Source organism: Erinaceus europaeus, chromosome 10 (genome assembly GCF_950295315.1).
Source record: "Erinaceus europaeus chromosome 10, mEriEur2.1, whole genome shotgun sequence".
Classification (NCBI taxonomy): Eukaryota; Metazoa; Chordata; class Mammalia; order Eulipotyphla; family Erinaceidae; genus Erinaceus; species Erinaceus europaeus.
The window spans coordinates 123,828,196-123,844,994 of NC_080171.1; the positions used below are offsets into that span (position 1 = coordinate 123,828,196).

Sequence of the window (16,799 nt, forward strand, 5' to 3'; positions counted from 1 at the left end):
GACACTGCGCGCGCAACTCTCTCCGGCGCGTCGCTTGTCGCGGGAATCATGCGTGTATCTCGCGCGCCGCTTGTCGCGGGAATCGTGCGTGTATCTCGCGCGCCGCTTGTCGCGGGAATCGTGCATGTCCCTGGCGCGCCGCTTGTCGCGGGATCGTGCGTGTATCTCGCGCGCCGCTTGTCGCGGGAATCGTGCATGTCCCTGGCGCGCCGCTTGTCGCGGGATCGTGCGTGTATCTGGCGCGTCGAGGCCCCGTTGGTGCGGGCGCTCTGTGTAAGTGCAGCTTCTCCCTAGCCGCCCGGCCCCCGAGGTTAGCTGAACGCCTCGAGTCCTCTGTTATGATCCAGTATCGTTTAAGGATTTATCTCTTTATTCATGAGAAAGGTGCCACAGAGAAAGAACCAGGCATCACCCTGGCACATGGGCGGCTGGGGCTCGAACTCGGGGCCCGTCGCTGAGCGATCGAGAGCTCTGCCATCCACCCGCTGCCCTCCCGGCGGCCGAGCGCCCCTCCGGACGGCCAGATGGCTGCGCCCGGGGCCTCAGGCGGCGCTGCCGCGACTGCGAGTGTGGCGGGCGGCCGGCACCTTCCCGACCCGGGCGCCGGGGGCCTGGAGGAGCGGGGTGGCGGCCGGCAGAGGAGAGACAGAGACAGGGAGACAGAGACAGACACAGACAGACAGAGACACAGACAGAGAGACAGACACAGAGACCCAGACACAGACAGAGACACAGACACAGAGACACACAGACACAGACAAACACAGACAGAGAGAGACAGACAGAGACAGACACAGACACAGACAGAGACAGACAGAGACACAGAGAGACAGACACAGAGACACAGACAGACAGAGACATAGACACAGACAGACACAGACACAGAGATGGAGAGACACAGACAGACAGACAGAGACACAGACAGACAGACACACACAGAGACACAGACACAGAGACACAGACACAGACAGAGAGACACAGACAGAGACACAGACAGAGACACAGACAGACACAGAGACACAGACACAGAGAGACACAGACAGAGACACAGACAGAGACACAGACAGACACAGAGACACAGACAGAGAGACACAGACAGAGACACAGACAGAGAGACACAGACAGAGACACAGACAGAGAGACACAGAGACACAGAGACAGACAGACAGAGACACAGAGAAGACAGACAGACACAGAGACACAGACACAGAGACACAGACACAGACACAGACACAGAGACACAGACAGACAGAGACACAGAGACCCCTCTCCCCCCTGGGCCGGACTCCAGTGCGGGAAGTGTCCCGCGTGTCGCTGCGGGCGCCGGGCAGGTCGGGCGCCAGGCCTGGAACGAGCGCCCCTGGCATCTGTCTGTCCCGGCCGGTCGCAGCGATGATTGAATAACAGGGCGGGGCGGGCGCTCTGGTAGACAGGATGATAATAATAATAATAATAGTAATAATAATACCACCCTAATCCTGAGCTGAGCAGTGCTCTGGTAGACATGATGATGATAATAATAATAATAGTAATAATAATAACAATAGCACCGCCCTCGTCCTGAGCTGAGCAGTGCTCTGGTAGACATGATGATAATAATAATAAATAATAGTAATAATAACAATAGCACCGCCCTCGTCCTGAGCTAAGCAGTGCTCTGGTAGACATGATGATGATAATAATAATAATAATTGTAATAATAATACCACCCTAATCCTGAGCTGAGCAGTGCTCTGGTCGACATGATGATGATAATAATAATGGCAACACCATAATCCTGAGCTGAGCAGTGCTCTGGTAACCATAATAATAACAACAACATCAGCAGCAGCAACAAATAAGATATCTAATTTCAGGTAGGAAACGTCGTGCCTTTCTTTTGCTGGGCGTCCTCCCCTGCCCCGCAGGGCCGGCTCTGGTGTCCGGAGCACAGACAGAGCAGAGGAGGAGGTGCGGGGCTGGGCCTGGGCCTGGGCCTTGCTGAGGGCAGCGTGTGTGCGCAGGACGCAGCTGGGTTCCACCAACACGGCAGGTTTTAGTTCTTGGCCAAGTCACTGAAAGTCTTGAGTTCAGCCCCGAATAACCGAGACGTGCATCCAGGCGCTGCGGTTTTCTTCAGGCGCTTCCAGCTCCAGTGGACGCCAGGCTTACGTGTGGATGGAGCCCTCACTTTGCTGAGACGCAGGACACTGAAGAATTCAGTCTGAAGACTGTGTCTCGGTAGCCTCTGACTCCTAGAGGATTCTTATTTTTACAGATTTTTCTTTCTTTATGAGAAAGATAGGAGGAGAGAGAGAGGCAGAACCAGGCATCACTCTGGTCCATGTGCTGCCGGGGGACCGAACTCAGGACCCCGTGCTTGAGAGTCTGATGCTTTATCCACTGCGCCACCCGCCAGGCCACTCCCATTCTTTCTCTCTTTCTTTCTTTCTTTCTTTCTTTCTTTCTTTCTTTCTTTCTTTCTTTCTTTCAGGAGGAGCATGTCGGTGGTGCATCAGCTGTCCCCAGGATGGCTACTGGATCACCTTTCTTTCATTAACAAGAGTAACTACCAACTTCACCAGCACTGCGAGCCTTGCTGCATCGGGCAGGAGGCTCCTGCTCACCGCGACTCCGAGTCCTCCTCTGCCCTGGGCGCTCCTGACAATGTACGGGGAGGGAGCTGTGAGACGTGCAGACGGAAATATGTCTTTCGACCTGAACTCTTTGATGTCACCGAGCCTTACATAACTTCAGCTGCTGACAAAGGCTGCAAACAAGATGGTGAAAAGGAGGGACTAGTGAGCGGCGACAAAGGAGGCTCCACTCCCCTCGTTCAGAAGGTGGGCGGCTTGCATTGTTTTTACAGAAAACTGCTTAAAAAGTCTTCTTTGTCACAAAACACGGCAGGAGTGTTCAGCTCTAGTTTCTCCACTGTTTTTGTGATTGGCTCAATGTAAAGTAATAGTATGAAGCCTTTCCCAGGCTCCCAGACATTTTTGACTTTAGCATTCTAACACTTAAAAAAGATCGCCCGTTTTAGATGTTGGCACAGTTGACTCAGAAGTGAGCGCTTTGTAAATTACGTCAGCAAGCAAGATGGAATGCCAGCCATAGGTCAGTATCTGTTAGTTACATGCTTATCTAGCCGCCCTCCCCACCCCGAACATATTCCTTTCTCTGCAAAATTGTAAAGATCTGTGTGAGTTTTGGGAGATTTTTTTTTTTAAAGATCTATCTTTTGGAGACCAAGTTTTTATAGTAAAGGTTTGGAAGAAGGGGGTGTTCTTCTGTTTATTTATTTATAAAAGTGGGGCCTTGCACATGCGTGGCTTCACTGAGCTAGGCTGCTTTTCATTCAGTCGAGAGACAGTGAGGAAAAGGTGCTGCGGGTGCCACAGGCCGTCCGTGTGGTGCTGGGGCTCCAGTGTGGGCGGCACCCTGCCTCACGGGCCCCCCTCGCTGAAGGCGACACGTTAAAAAAGCGTTGCAGTGATACAGTGTCGAGGTGCTGTAGAGAGGGTGGTCTGTGTCCTTGCGTGGTGGGGCAGCACAGTGGTCAAGCTAACAGACTGTCAGGCCTGAGGCTCCCGGGTCCCACGCTCTGTCCCTAGCGCCACCGCCAGCCAGAGCCGAGCACTGCACGTGTGAGAAAAAGTGGGTATGGTCTTAAAGTTTATATGTTTGTGTGCGCGCTGGTGCTATTTCTAATGAAGCTTTCATTCAATTTTATTTTTTTCCCCATTTAATAAAGTATTGAGAATACCATACAGTATCACACTGAGTACAGTTCAATACTTTTTATGTCTTTTTCCAAATGGAAACAGAGAAACAGAGGAAACAGGGAGAGAGGCAAAGACACTGCAGCCCCAAAGATCCTCCCAGGGCAGCGAGGGCCGAGCCGGGCACGGCTGTGAGCACAGGAATGACAGAGCACTAGCCCAGAGGCCCATCTGCCAGCTGGGAAAAGCCTGCCATCACCTGATTCGACATGGAAATGACAAGTTACCGCTACGCTTGTCTGCATATCTCAGAAATGCTACATCCTCCTTCTGTTCCCGACACAGAGAATGATCAGTGTTTGCTGAGAGAAGACAGAAACGAGAGCTATCCCGATACCCAAAGCTCTCCACCAGGCATTTCTAGCAAGGCCGTCAATGTCCCTTCGATGTTCCTCGCTGCAATGCCATGGCGCTCTCTCTCCTGTAAGCTGCGTGAGGGCAGGGCGGAGGCCGTCTGTCTCACTGCCGTGTCTCACGACCTGATCACTTGTGAGATGATACCACTGAATTCAAACTCTAACCAAGGTGACGTGAAATCTGCCCAAAGGGAGTTTTGTGTTTTGAACCCCTGGGAGGATCTTCAGGGCTGCAGTGTCTTTGCCTCTCTCCTTCTGTTTCTCTTGTTTCCATTTGGAAAAAGCAGGACAAAGTAAAACAGGACTTTACTTATTTATTTATTTTCCCTTTTGTTGCCTTTTTTTTTTATTGTTGTTGTAGTTATTGTTGTTGTTATTAATGTTGTTGTTGTTGGATAGGACAGAGAGAAATGGAGAGAGGAGGGGAAGACAGAAGGGGAGAGAAAGACAGACACCTGCAGACCTGCTTCACCGCCTGTGAAATGACTCCCCTGCAGCTGGGGAGCCGGGGGGCTCGAACCGGGATCCTTATGCCGGTCCTTGTGCTTTGCACAACGTGCGCTTAACCTGCTGCGCTACCACCTGACTCCCTAAACAAAACTTTTCTTTAGAATCAATGACAAACATACAAAATAACATACTCAGAGTAGGAACTGTATCCTTTTTATATGCTTTGTTAATGTTGTTCTTTTTTCATCTTTTCCCAGTGCATGCACAGCTCTGACCTGTGATGGTGAGGGGCATTGAACTTGAGCCTTTGAAAACTCAGACACGAGAGTCTTTTCCATCACTGCGGTGCTGTTTCCTCTGCCCTTTGGTCTGCCTGTTTATCTTTGAGTGTTTACGTTCTTATACTGGGTAGTTTTATCACTTCAATAGGAAAACACAGCTGGGTACATGGAATGGATGCCCCTCCACAGTTGCCCAGCTCCTGTCCCGCTCAAGTGGGCCGCGCGCCGCTCACTTCACGCCCTCTACTCCTGAGCAGCACTGGTACCCGCGGCTGGCACTTTGCTGTGGGCGGTGCGCTCAGCTCAGCGACACCAAGTCCGCAGTCCTGCTCGGTGCTGCACTGGCTTGCGTGCACATTTCTTTTCTTTGTAATAAGATTTTCTCAGCAGTGACTTACAAGGTTCTGAGGTAACAGAGTGATATCTGTACCACTCCCACCAACACACATATGTGCTTTTCTCTGGAGCTTTTAGATAGATACGACAGTGTTAGTAGACCTGATTTGTACCTGCCTACTAATCATAAAGAAATAGTACAGTAGGGAGTCAGGCGGCAGCGCAGCGGGTTAAGCGCAGGTGGCACAAAGCGCAAGGACCGGCATAAGGATCCTGGTTCGAACCCCGGCTCCCCACCTGCAGGGGAGTCGCTTCACAGGCGGTGAAGCAGGTCTGCAGGTGTCTGTCTTTCTCTCCCCCTCTCTGTCTTCCCCTCCTCTCTCCATTTCTCTCTGTCCTATCCAACAACGACATCAACAACAACAACAATAATGATGACAACAACAAGGGTAACAACAAAGGGCAACAAAGCAGGAAAAAATGGCCTCCAGGAACAGTGGATTCGTACTGCAGGCACCGAGCCCCAGCAATAACCCTGGAGGCAAAAAAAAAAAAGAATTAGTAAAAGTACTTTGGATTTTTTTTTTTTTAAATCATTGTACATGAGTAATTCATCTCCTTAGGAATGAAGGAAGTTTTGAGTAATTATACCAAGTTGTGCCCGACAGATGACACTGGTGACTGTCCACAGCATTGTAGTTCTCTTGCGTTTTTTTAGTATTTATTCCCTTTTGTTGCCCTGGTTGTTTTATTGTTGTCATTATTGTTGTTATTATTGCTGTCATAGTTGTTGGATAGGACAGAGAGAAATGGAGAGAGGAGGGAGGACAGAGGGGGAGAGAAAGACAGACACCTGCAGACCTGCTTCACCGCCTATGAAGCGACACCCTTGAAGGTGGGGAGCCGGGGGCTCGAACCAGGATCTTTCCGCCAGTCCTTGCGCTTTGTGCCACCTGCGCTTAACCCGCTGCACTACCACCAGACTCCCTCTTGTGTTTTTATAGGAGATAAGGTTGTTCTTCTCCCTCCTAGACTTGTAGTAATTGTAGTGATAATAATTTCTTTCTTTCCTTCATCTTTCTTTCTCTCTTTCATTCTTTCTTTTTTTCACCAGAGCACTGCTCAGCTCTGGCTTATGGCAGTGTGGGGAATGAACCTGGGACTTGAGAGCTTCAGGCATGAGAGTCTCTTTGCAGAACCATTATGCTATACCCCCACCTGTGATAATAATTCTGTGACTTGGGGGAAAATCTGCTTCATTACCTGAACTCTGCAGTCATTTTTTTTACCCTTAAAGGTGGAGACACACAATGTGAAAAATGTGAGAAAGAAACAAATGTATTGTGGGGGCAGACAGCATGATGGTTCTGCAAAGAGACTCTCCTGCCGGAGGCTCCTCTAAGTCCCAGGTTCAACCCCCCGCACCACCATCAGCCAGAGCTGAGCAAAACAAACAAAGAAAAAAAAAAGTACTTTGAAAATGTCAAGACTGTCATGGATGACATAGTTTTCTCCCTGTTGTTTGTTCTTCAGAAGCGTAAGCGCTGTGCTGCGTTTAACCAGGGTGAGTTGGACGCTATGGAGTATCACGCACAGGTGAGTGTGAGTTCATCGTCTGCACCGGCACCAATGTCCAGTGTTAGAGATGTTCTTGGGGACGGTGAGGTGGCTTCCCTGAGAGGGTATCAACCAGGTTTGAGCCTGTGCAAAGCCAGGTTCAACTCCCTGGCCCTCCCTGTGGGAAGATTGTGGCACTGGGAGAAGCTTGGTGCTGGGGTCTCTCTGGAGCCAGTCAGCTCAGAGCGCGAAAGGCCCGGCAGTGACGACATGATACTTTTAAAAATGCAGGGGGAGGGGCCTCTCAGAACCTGGAGACAGTTCACCGAGTGAGCACACACTTAACCGTGCTTGAGGACCTAGGCCGGGCCCCTGGAAGCCACATGAACGACACTGCGTGGTAGGCCAGGTGCTGCCGTCTCTTCTCTCTGGCCTCTTTTCTTCTCTTTCTCGGTCTTAAAGTCAAAGTGAAGCAAAAATCAAGTCCACTGGGAACAGTGGAATCATACAGCTATAAAGCCTGCTTGTGGAGAATGACGTTCTAAAAAAAAAAAAAAAACCCAAGCAGTTTTGATTGAGATTAGAATTTAAGTGGTCTGGGAGATGGCGCAATGGGTAAAGCACTGGACTCTCAAGCTTGAGGTCTTGAGTTTGATCCCTGGCAGCACATGTACCAGAGTGATGTCTGGTTCTTTCTCTCTCTTTCCTTCTCTTTCTCATAAATAAATAAAATATATATTTTAAAAAAGTTAGAATTTAATAGTGATGTGACTTTGTTACTTTGTAGCAAGCAGCTTATAACAATTTATATTAAAACTTCATATAATTTCCATTAAATTGCTTAGCATAAGTAAAGTCTGCTGTCCATTCAGTTTACAAATTACAAGTTATAAAAACCTATCTATAAATAAAAACTCATATAAGTAAAATAATAAAAAAAGGATCTACTTACTAGTGAGAGAGAGAGAGAGTGACAGAGAGAGAGACAGAGAGAGAGAATGAAAGTCACTCTTGATAGGTGTGTTGCCGGGGCTTGAACTAGGACTGTGTGGTCAGTCTTTTAGCCACTGTGCCACTTCCCGTGCTGCCCCCCAGTTGCTTGTAAGGACCCTTTGGGTTGTTTTGCCAGGAAGCGACCTGCATTAGCCCTCCCAGCTTCCCAGCTCCCTTTCCTCAGTTAAGAAGCTTGCTCAGCTCAGTGTGTCTCCTTCTTGTGCCTCTCTGGAAACCTCTTCACTGTACCATGAAGAAATATTTACTTACTTAGCAACTTAAAAAAGAATGTCTGTCATCATTGGGCCTTCGCTGCTTCTGGCTGACATTTTCAGAAGAATGAGAGAGACGGGGGGAGGAGGAGAAACACCCCGTCACTGAAGCTTCCCCCAGTGCAGTGGTGCTGCTGGTGGGCTCAGGCCTGGAGCGAGTCACTGCCGTGGTGAAGCTGCTGCAGCCCCAGGCGAGTGGCTTTGCTGGCCCTTCACCCATGTTTAGTGACATCTGTCTACATGGCTCGGCGTCTCCCAAGGTCTCAACGCCGTTTTTTTTTTTTTTTTGTAAATACATATATATGTTTACATACTGGTACCATCACTTCTTTTAAAACTATTTAAATTATTTTTTTTAATTATGCCACTAGGGTTAGCACTGGGGCTGGGTGCCAGCACGATGACTCCATGGATCTTGGTGGCCATTTTTTTTTCTTATTTATTTATTTTTATTTCTTTATTGGGGGATTAATGTTTTACATTAGACAGTAAATACAGTAGTTTGTACATGCATAACATTTCTCAGTTTTCCACATAACAATACAACCCCCACTAGGTCCTCTGTCATCCTTTTCCAGGACCTGTACTCTCTCCCTGACCCACCCACCCCAGAGTCTTTGACTTTGGTGCAATACACCATTTTTTTTTTCTTTTCTATTTTATTTGCTAGGACAGAGAGAAATTGAGACAAAGGGAGAGATAAAGAGCAGGAAAGAAAGACACCTACAGACCAACTCCACCACTCAAGAAACTGCCCTTGTGCAGTTGGGGAGCAGGGGCTTGAACCCAGGCCCTTGTATATGACAATATGTGCACGCGACCTGGTGAGCCACTACCCGGCTGCTTGTTTTTATTTTTATTCTTATCAGAGCATTGCTCAACTCTGGTGTATGGCTTTGGAAATTTAACCTGGGACCTTGGAGCCTCAGACATCAAAGTCTCTTCGCATAACAATTATGCTGTCTCCCCCCTTACCCCCTCCAGAGTATTGCTGGACTCTGGCTTATGGTGGTGGTGGGGACCTCAGAGCCTTAGGCATGGATTTTTTTTTTAATTTAAAAAACATTTTAATTAATTTATATATTTTTAAACTTTATTCATTTTTCCCTTTTGTTGCCTATCGTATTGTTATTGCTGTCGTCGTTGTTGGATAGGACAGAGAGAAATGGAGAGAGGAGGGGAAGACAGAGAGGGGGAGCGAAAGACAGACACCTGCAGACCTGTGAAGCGACTCCCCTGCAGGTGGGGAGCCAGGGGCTTGAACCAGGATCCTTAAGCAGGTCCTTGCTCTTCACGCCATGTGCGCTTAACCCGCTGAGCCACTGCCCGGCTCTTGGCATGGATGATTTTTAAAAAAACATAACCACTGTGTTGTCTACACTGCCATGAAAGGTTTTAAATTTTTTTTATTAACACTGAGTTTTCAGAAATTTCATGTTGCACTGTTTTCATAGAAGAACAGAAAAATACATCATGAATTTTCTGACAACCCACTAATCGTTCAAAGGAAATTTCAGATGAAAAATCTGATCCCAGGGAGTCGGGCTGTAGCACAGTGGGTTAAGCGCAGGTGGCGCAAAGCACAAGGACCGGCATAAGGATCCCGGTTCGAACCCCGGCTCCCCACCTGCAGGGGAGTCACTTCACAGGCGGTGAAGCAGGTCTGCAGGTGTCTGTCTTTCTCTCCTCCTCTCTGTCTTCCCCTCCTGTCTCCATTTCTCTCTGTCCTATCCAACAACGACAACAACAATAATAACTACAACAATAAGACAACAAGGGCAACAAAAGGGAATAAATAAATAAAATAAATATTAAAAAAAAAGAAAAATCTGATCCCTAATGCTTCTTCTTGTCTGAAAGTAGAATTTCATTCTTTCCTTAATAATTACTGTTATATTGTTATAAAATTAACTTTGCCTTTATGTTTAATTACTTTTCTTACAAATCAAGCAATACTTACCAAAGGTTAAATCACTAGAAAGATTTTTAAAGTTAAATATTGTGATTTAACCTTAATTTTTTTATAGATAAGGATTCTACGTATATCTTAAAGAAATATTTATATTATCAAATTCATCTTACGAATTATAAGGTTATTTTTTACATATAATTTTTAGCTATTGTCCGTGAGTTTGTCATCTTTTACTCATCCCACAGATAGAAACTTTACACTTTAATGCATACTTTTACTTACACATTCTGTTTCGTGTATCAATCATTTTACTGTATTAATGTGATTTTAATCTATAGATTCAGATATTCAAAGCATAGTAGGAATTTCTTTATTGAGAATATTATCTTAATGTTCTTAAAAATCCTCTTTCAGATCAGAGGACTGATTTTGGATGGATCCTCTCAGTTAATCCAAGATGGTCTTAAAAGCGGTTTTCTGCGTCCACTTTCTGAGCAGCCAAGCAAGCGTGCTGGGCGCTCTAGTTTGCCGCGCGAGGCCTGCAGTCTGTCAGAGCTGTGCGAGATGGCCAAGCACCTGCCTTCTGGGCGTGACGTGGAGCCTCAGGCGCTGCAGCTGAGGGGCGACGACATGTCTGTCAGAGAGCAGGATCTCTTCTCTCGGGTGGTTGAGAACAGCTCCAGCTTGACCAAGATGATCACTCTGATGGGGCAGAAATACCTGCTACCTCCCAAAAGCGCTTTCCTTCTGTCTGACGTCTCTTGCATACACCCACTTCTGGCCTGTGAGTGATCATGCGTTTACTAGGAGAGAGACTTTTTCTGTAATCTGCAGAATCAGTAATTAGCCTGATGGTGAATGAAGGCTAGTTATTCTATGATGACAAACACTAATGTGCTTAATGTAGCTTTCTTTTAAATTCAATTTAAGGTGTTAACATTTAGTTTTTTGAAAGTTACGTCTATTTTGAAAGAAGGGTCAAAAGTATTTTCCAAGTGCAGAATTAATGTTTTACATTCGACAGTAAACACAGTAGTTTGTACATGCATAACATTACTCAGTTTCAGTTTTCCATATAACAGTACAACCCCCACTAGGTCCTCTGAAGGATCTGTATTCTCCCCACCCACCCACCCCGAAGTCTTTTACTTTGGTGCGATACGCCAGCTCCAGTTCAGGTTCTACTTGTGCTTTCTCTTCTGATCTTGTTTTCAACTTCTGCCTGAGAGTGAGATCATCCCATGTTCATCCTTCTGTTTCTGACTTATTTCACTCAACATGAATTTTTCAAGCTCCATCCAAGATAAGCTGAAAATGGTGAAGTCACCATTTTTAATAGCTGAGTAGTATTCCATTGTGTATATAGACCACAACTTGCTCAGCCACTCATCTGTTGTTGGACACCTGGGTTGCTTCCAGGTTTTGGCTATTACACATTGTGCTGCTGTGAACATATGTGTACACAGATCTTTTTGGATGGATGTGTTGGGTTCCTTAGGATCTATCCCCAGAAGAGGAATTGCAGGGTCATAGGGTAGGTCCATTTCTAGCCTTCTGAGAGTTCTCCAGACTGTTCTCCACAGAGGTTGGACCAATTTACATTCCCACCAGCAGTGTAGGAGGGTTCCTTTGACCCCACAACCTCTCCAGCATTTGCTGCTGTTACTTTTTCTGATGTGTGACATTCTCACAGGAGTGAAGTGGTATCTCATTGTTGTCTTTATTTGCATTTCTCTGACAGTCAGAGACTAGGAGCATTTTTTCATGTGTTGCTTGGCCTTTTGGATCTCTTCTGTGGTGAATATTCTGTCCAAGTCCTCCCCCCATTTTTGGATGGGGTTATTTGTTGTCTTGTTGTTGAGTTTGGCAAGCTCTTTATATATGTTGATTATTAAACTCTTGTCTGATGTATGGCATGTAAAGGTCTTCTCCCATTCTGTGAGGGGTCTCTTGGTTTGGGTAGTGGTTTCTTTTGCTGTGAAGAAGCTTTTTAATTTGATGTATTCCCATAGGTTTATACTTGCCTTAGTCTTCCTTGTAATTGGATTCGTTTCATTGAAGATGTCTTTAAAATTTATGCAGAAAAGAGTTCTGCCAATATTTTCCTCTAAGTATCTGATAGTTTGTGGTCTAACATCCAAGTCCTTGATCCACTTGGAATTTACTTTTGTATTTGGTGAAATACAGTGGTTCAGTTTCATTCTTCTGCATGTTTCAACCCATTGTTTCCAACACCATTTGTTGAAGAGACTGCTTTCCCCATTGAATAGTCTGGGCCCCTTTGTCAAAGATTAGATGTCCATAGGTGTAGGGGCTCACTTCTGGGCTCTCAATTCTATTCCACTGGTCAGTGTGTCTGTTCATGTTCCAGTACCAAGCAGTTTTGATGACAATGGCCCTATAATACAGTTTGAGATCTGGGAGTGTGATGCCTCCAGTTCTGTTCTTTCTTCTCAAGATTGTTTTGGCAATTCTAGGTCTTTTCTGGTTCCAGATCAACATTTGTAGCATTTGTTCTATTCTCCTAAAAAATGTGGTTGGGATCTTGATGGGGATAGCATTAAATTTGTAGATGGCTCTGGGTAGTATATTCATTCTGATGATGTTAATTCTTTCAACCCATGAACATGGAATATCTTTCCACTTCTTTGTGTCTTTTTCAATTTCCTTGAGTAGTAACTCATAATTTTCAGCATACAAGTCTTTCACTTCTTTGGTTAGGTTTACTCCTAGATATTTGATGGTTTTTGTTGCTGTAGTAAAATGAATTGATTTCTGGATTTCAATTTCTTCTAACTTGGTGTTTGCATAGAGGAATGTCACTGACTTTTGAATGTTAATTTTGTAGCCTGACACCTTACTGTATTGCCTGATGATTTCCAAAAGCTTCTTGCTGGATTCCTTAGGTTTTTTTTTTTTTTTTTTTTTGCCTCCAGGGTCATCCCTGGGGCTCGGTGCCTGCACCATGAATTCTCTGCTCCTGGAGGCCATTTTTCCCATTTTGTTGCCCTTGTTGTGCTTGTTGTAGTTGTTATTATTGTTGTCATAGCTGTCGTTGCTGTTGGATAGGACAGATAGAAATGGAAACATGAGGGGAAGACAGGGAGAGGGAGAGAAAGACAGACACCTGCAGACCTGCTTCACCGCCTGTGAAGTGACCCCCTGCAGGTGGGGAGCCGGGGTTCAAACCGGGATCCTTATGCTGGCCCTTGTGCTCTGCGCCACGTGCGCTTAACCCGCTGCGCTACAGCCCGACTCCCTCCTTAGGATTTTCTGTGTATACTATCATGTCATCTGCAAATAGGAAGAGTTTGACTTCTTCTCTTCCAATCTGGATGCCTTTAATTCCTTGCTCCTGCCTGATTGCTATGGCAAGAACTTCCAACACTATGTTGAATAGTAATGGTGATAGTGGGCAGCCCTGTCTAGTACCTGATCTGAGGGGAAATGCTTCCAGTTTTTCACCATTGAGTATGATGTTGGCTGTAGGTTTGCTATATATAGACTCCACTATCTTCAGGAATTTTCCATCTATTCCCATTTTTTGTAGTGTTTTGATCATAAAGGGATGTTGTATTTTGTCAAAGGCTTTCTCTACATCTACTGATATGACTGTGGTTTTTGGTCTTGCTTTTGTTGATGTGTGGTGGATCACATTGATTGATTTACATATATTAAACCAACCTTGCGTCCCTGGGATAAACCCCACTTGGTCATGATGGACAATCTTTTTAATAGACTGCTGTATCTGGTTGGCTAGAATTTTGTTCAGTATTTTCGCATCTATGTTCATCAGAGATATTGGTCTGTAGTTTTCTTTTTTGGTTGTGTCCCTGTCTGCTTTTGGTATCAGAGTGATGTTGGCTTCATAGAAGCTGGCAGGGAGTATTCCAGTGTCTTCAATCTTCTGGAAGACTTTTAAAAGTAGAGGTATTAGCTCTTCTTTGAAAGTTTTGTAGAATTCATTTGTAAAACCATCTGGTCCAGTGCAAGTGCAGATGTTTGACACTTAGGAATTCAAGATACAGTTGGGTTCAACCAGTAACTGAAGTCTTTTATTTTCACTAAAATATCTTATAAGAAGAACTGTACTTTTTGAGGGAGACCAGAACGCTGCTCAGTTCTGTTTAGTAAAAGTGCAGGGGGTTAAATCTGATGCCTCTTGGCTTTAGGCAAGGAAGTCCTGTTCTCTAGGGTTGAGCTCTGCTTAAGTCTCCTTCCTAGCGAAGTAGAAATGCTTCTGATGGGAATATCAGTCCCCAAACCATCCCTAGTTTTTTAGGTTCCATTTTAAGCTACTGTTGATGTGTATTGTCTGGAGTCGGCAGTCCTGCAGGTGGCTGGTGGATAGACTGTCCTTGCATTCTTGAGGCTGGGGTTCCGTCCTGAGCCTGCGTGTAATGAGAGATGCTCTAGTTGACCCTGCTCAGAAAACAAGTAAATACATCTAAAAACTATCTCTTGCAATGTTTTCCAATGTAAAGTTTTATTTTTATTTACTTGTTTATTTTAAATTTCATAAAGGCAGAAAGAAATGGACAGAGAAGGAGATAGAGACGGAGGTAGGAGTGGGGTAGATAGCGTAATGGTTATACAAAGAAACTGTCATGCCTGAGGCTCCAAAGTCCCAAGTTCAATCCCCCACACCACCATAAGCCAGAGCTGAGCAATTCTCTGGTGAGAGAGAGAGAGGGAGAGGGAGAGACAGACAGGCAGAGAGACACTGGCAGCACTGCTTCAGTTCACTATAAAGCTTCTCTCCTGTAGTGGGAACCAGAGGCTGGAGCCAGGGTCCTTACACATGGCCAGTTTAGAGAGGCAAAGCCTTAGCAATGACAGGGACAACAGATGCTACCTACCAGTGGACATCAAAATAGTGGTGGGAGGGGAGGACACAGATCATGTAGAGTTTTAGAGTGCGTCCCTCCTTGGGGTCCTGCCAGTATCATCAGAACCTCTGACGTTTTGCTTTCTCATCTGTCGCTGTCTGTCAAGGGCTTGGTGTTACTCAGAGATACTTTTGCCAACGTCACCCACATTCCATCCTGAGAAACCCTAGACCCAAGTTGAGGGACCGCTCATGAGATAACTGTCTGGCAGCCTTCACTTTGTAAGTGTCAAAGTCATAAAAGGCAGGCTGGGAGTGTGGATCCACCTGCCAACGTCCATGTTCAGTGGGGAAGCAATTACAGAAGCCAGACCTTCTTTATTGGGGGAATTAATGTTTTACATTTGACAGTAAATACAATAGTTTGTACATGCATAATTTCCCACTTTTCCACATAACAATACAACCCCCACTAGGTCCTCTCATCCTTCTTGGACCTGTATTCTTCCCACCCACCCACATACACACCCACCTCAGAGTCTTTTACTTTGGTGCAATACACCAATTCCCGTTCAGGTTCTACTTGTGTTTTTTCTTCTGATCTTGTTTTTCAGCTTCTGCCTGAGAGTGAGATCATCCCATATTCATCCTTCTGTTTCTGACTTATTTCACTTAACACGATTTCTTTCAAGCTCCATTCAAGATGGGCTGAAATATCTGATCTTGGTTTGCATCCTGGACCAGAAAAATGGACAATTGAGAGAGACATGTATTAGTTACAAGACTGAAATTCTTGCTTAATTTGTAGAGAAAGACTTGCAGTTTCACTGCTCTGGGCCACTTTTCATTCAGAGAGACAGACAGAGAGAGAGAGAGAGAAAGAGAGAGAGAGAGAGAGCTAGGCCTCACAGACCTGGAGTTTCCTCTGGTGCCGAGCACTCCCATGCAGCAGTGTTTGACCCCAGTCCAGGCATGTGTCTAGGCATGCAGCCCTTAGGAAGCCTTCTCTCCAGCCCAGCCCTGAGATGATTTCAGAGTGAATGAGCTAAAAAGTGAAGGGTGATGCTACACATTGGCTAAGACACACTACCATGTGGGCCTGGGTTCACCTGCCTATAGGGATACATTTTACACTGGCTAAGACGCACTACCATGTGGGCCTGGGTTCACCTGCCTATAGGGATACATTTTACACTGGCTAAGACGCACTACCATGTGGGCCTGGGTTTACCTGCCTACAGGGGATACATTTTACACTGGCTAAGACACACTACCATGTGGGCCTGGGTTCACCTGCCTACAGGGGATACATTTTACACTGGCTAAGACGCACTACCATGTGGGCCTGGGTTCACCTGCCTACAGGGGATACATTTTACACTGGCTAAGACGCACTACCATGTGGGCCTGGGTTCACCTGCCTACAGGGGATACATTTTACACTGGCTAAGACGCACTACCATGTGGGCCTGGGTTCACCTGCCTACAGGGGATACATTTTACACTGGCTAAGACACACTACCATGTGGGCCTGGGTTCACCTGCCTACAGGGGTACATTTTACCAGTGGTGGAACAGTCTGTAGGTCTTTCCTTCTGTCTCCACAATAAAAACAAAACAGACAAGTAAACAACAACAAAAAGGGAAAGACAGTGGCAGCTGGAACAGCTGGAATGAAATAATGGAGTTGTTATGCAGTCACTGAGTCCAGGATGACCCCGGTCAAACAGGTCTGTAAAGCAGGCACAGATACACCGGGTCTGCGAGGACCAGAACGTGCCTGCCAGAGTTTCCAGGATGTCTGCCAGTGCCTGGCGGCCAGTCAGGCCAGCTGTGCTTAGTGCAGCATTTCTGCTGAAATAGTAATCCATGCAGTTATCAGGGGCACTCCATTACATGGGTTATCCATTAGTGTATCTGCTTTTTTTTTTTTTTTTGTCATCTCTGTGGCTTCATCTCTAGGGCTCTTTCAGAGAGAGAGAGACAGAGAGGCAGAAAGAGACCACAGCACTGAAACTTCTCTCAGAAGTGTTGGGGCTGGGTTCAAACCCAG

General features: G+C 46.1%; 1 protein-coding gene across 2 annotated transcripts in view; it reads left to right on the forward strand.

Moving 5' to 3' along the window:
* The first annotated feature begins 30 nt into the window (after nt 1-30).
* The window catches only part of METTL4 (methyltransferase 4, N6-adenosine), a 45,630-nt gene continuing 28,861 nt past the window's right edge, over nt 31-16,799 (forward strand). Inside the window, exons 1-4 of one of the 2 annotated variants that reach the window (XM_060200781.1) lie at nt 31-271; nt 2,474-2,822; nt 6,718-6,780; nt 10,333-10,702. In XM_060200781.1, coding sequence (XP_060056764.1) covers nt 2,481-2,822; nt 6,718-6,780; nt 10,333-10,702 — 775 coding nt within the window. In that variant the 5' untranslated portion in view covers nt 31-271; nt 2,474-2,480. The remainder of the gene's footprint in view (nt 272-2,473; nt 2,823-6,717; nt 6,781-10,332; nt 10,703-16,799) is intronic. The other variant, XM_060200780.1, reaches the window with a different exon arrangement.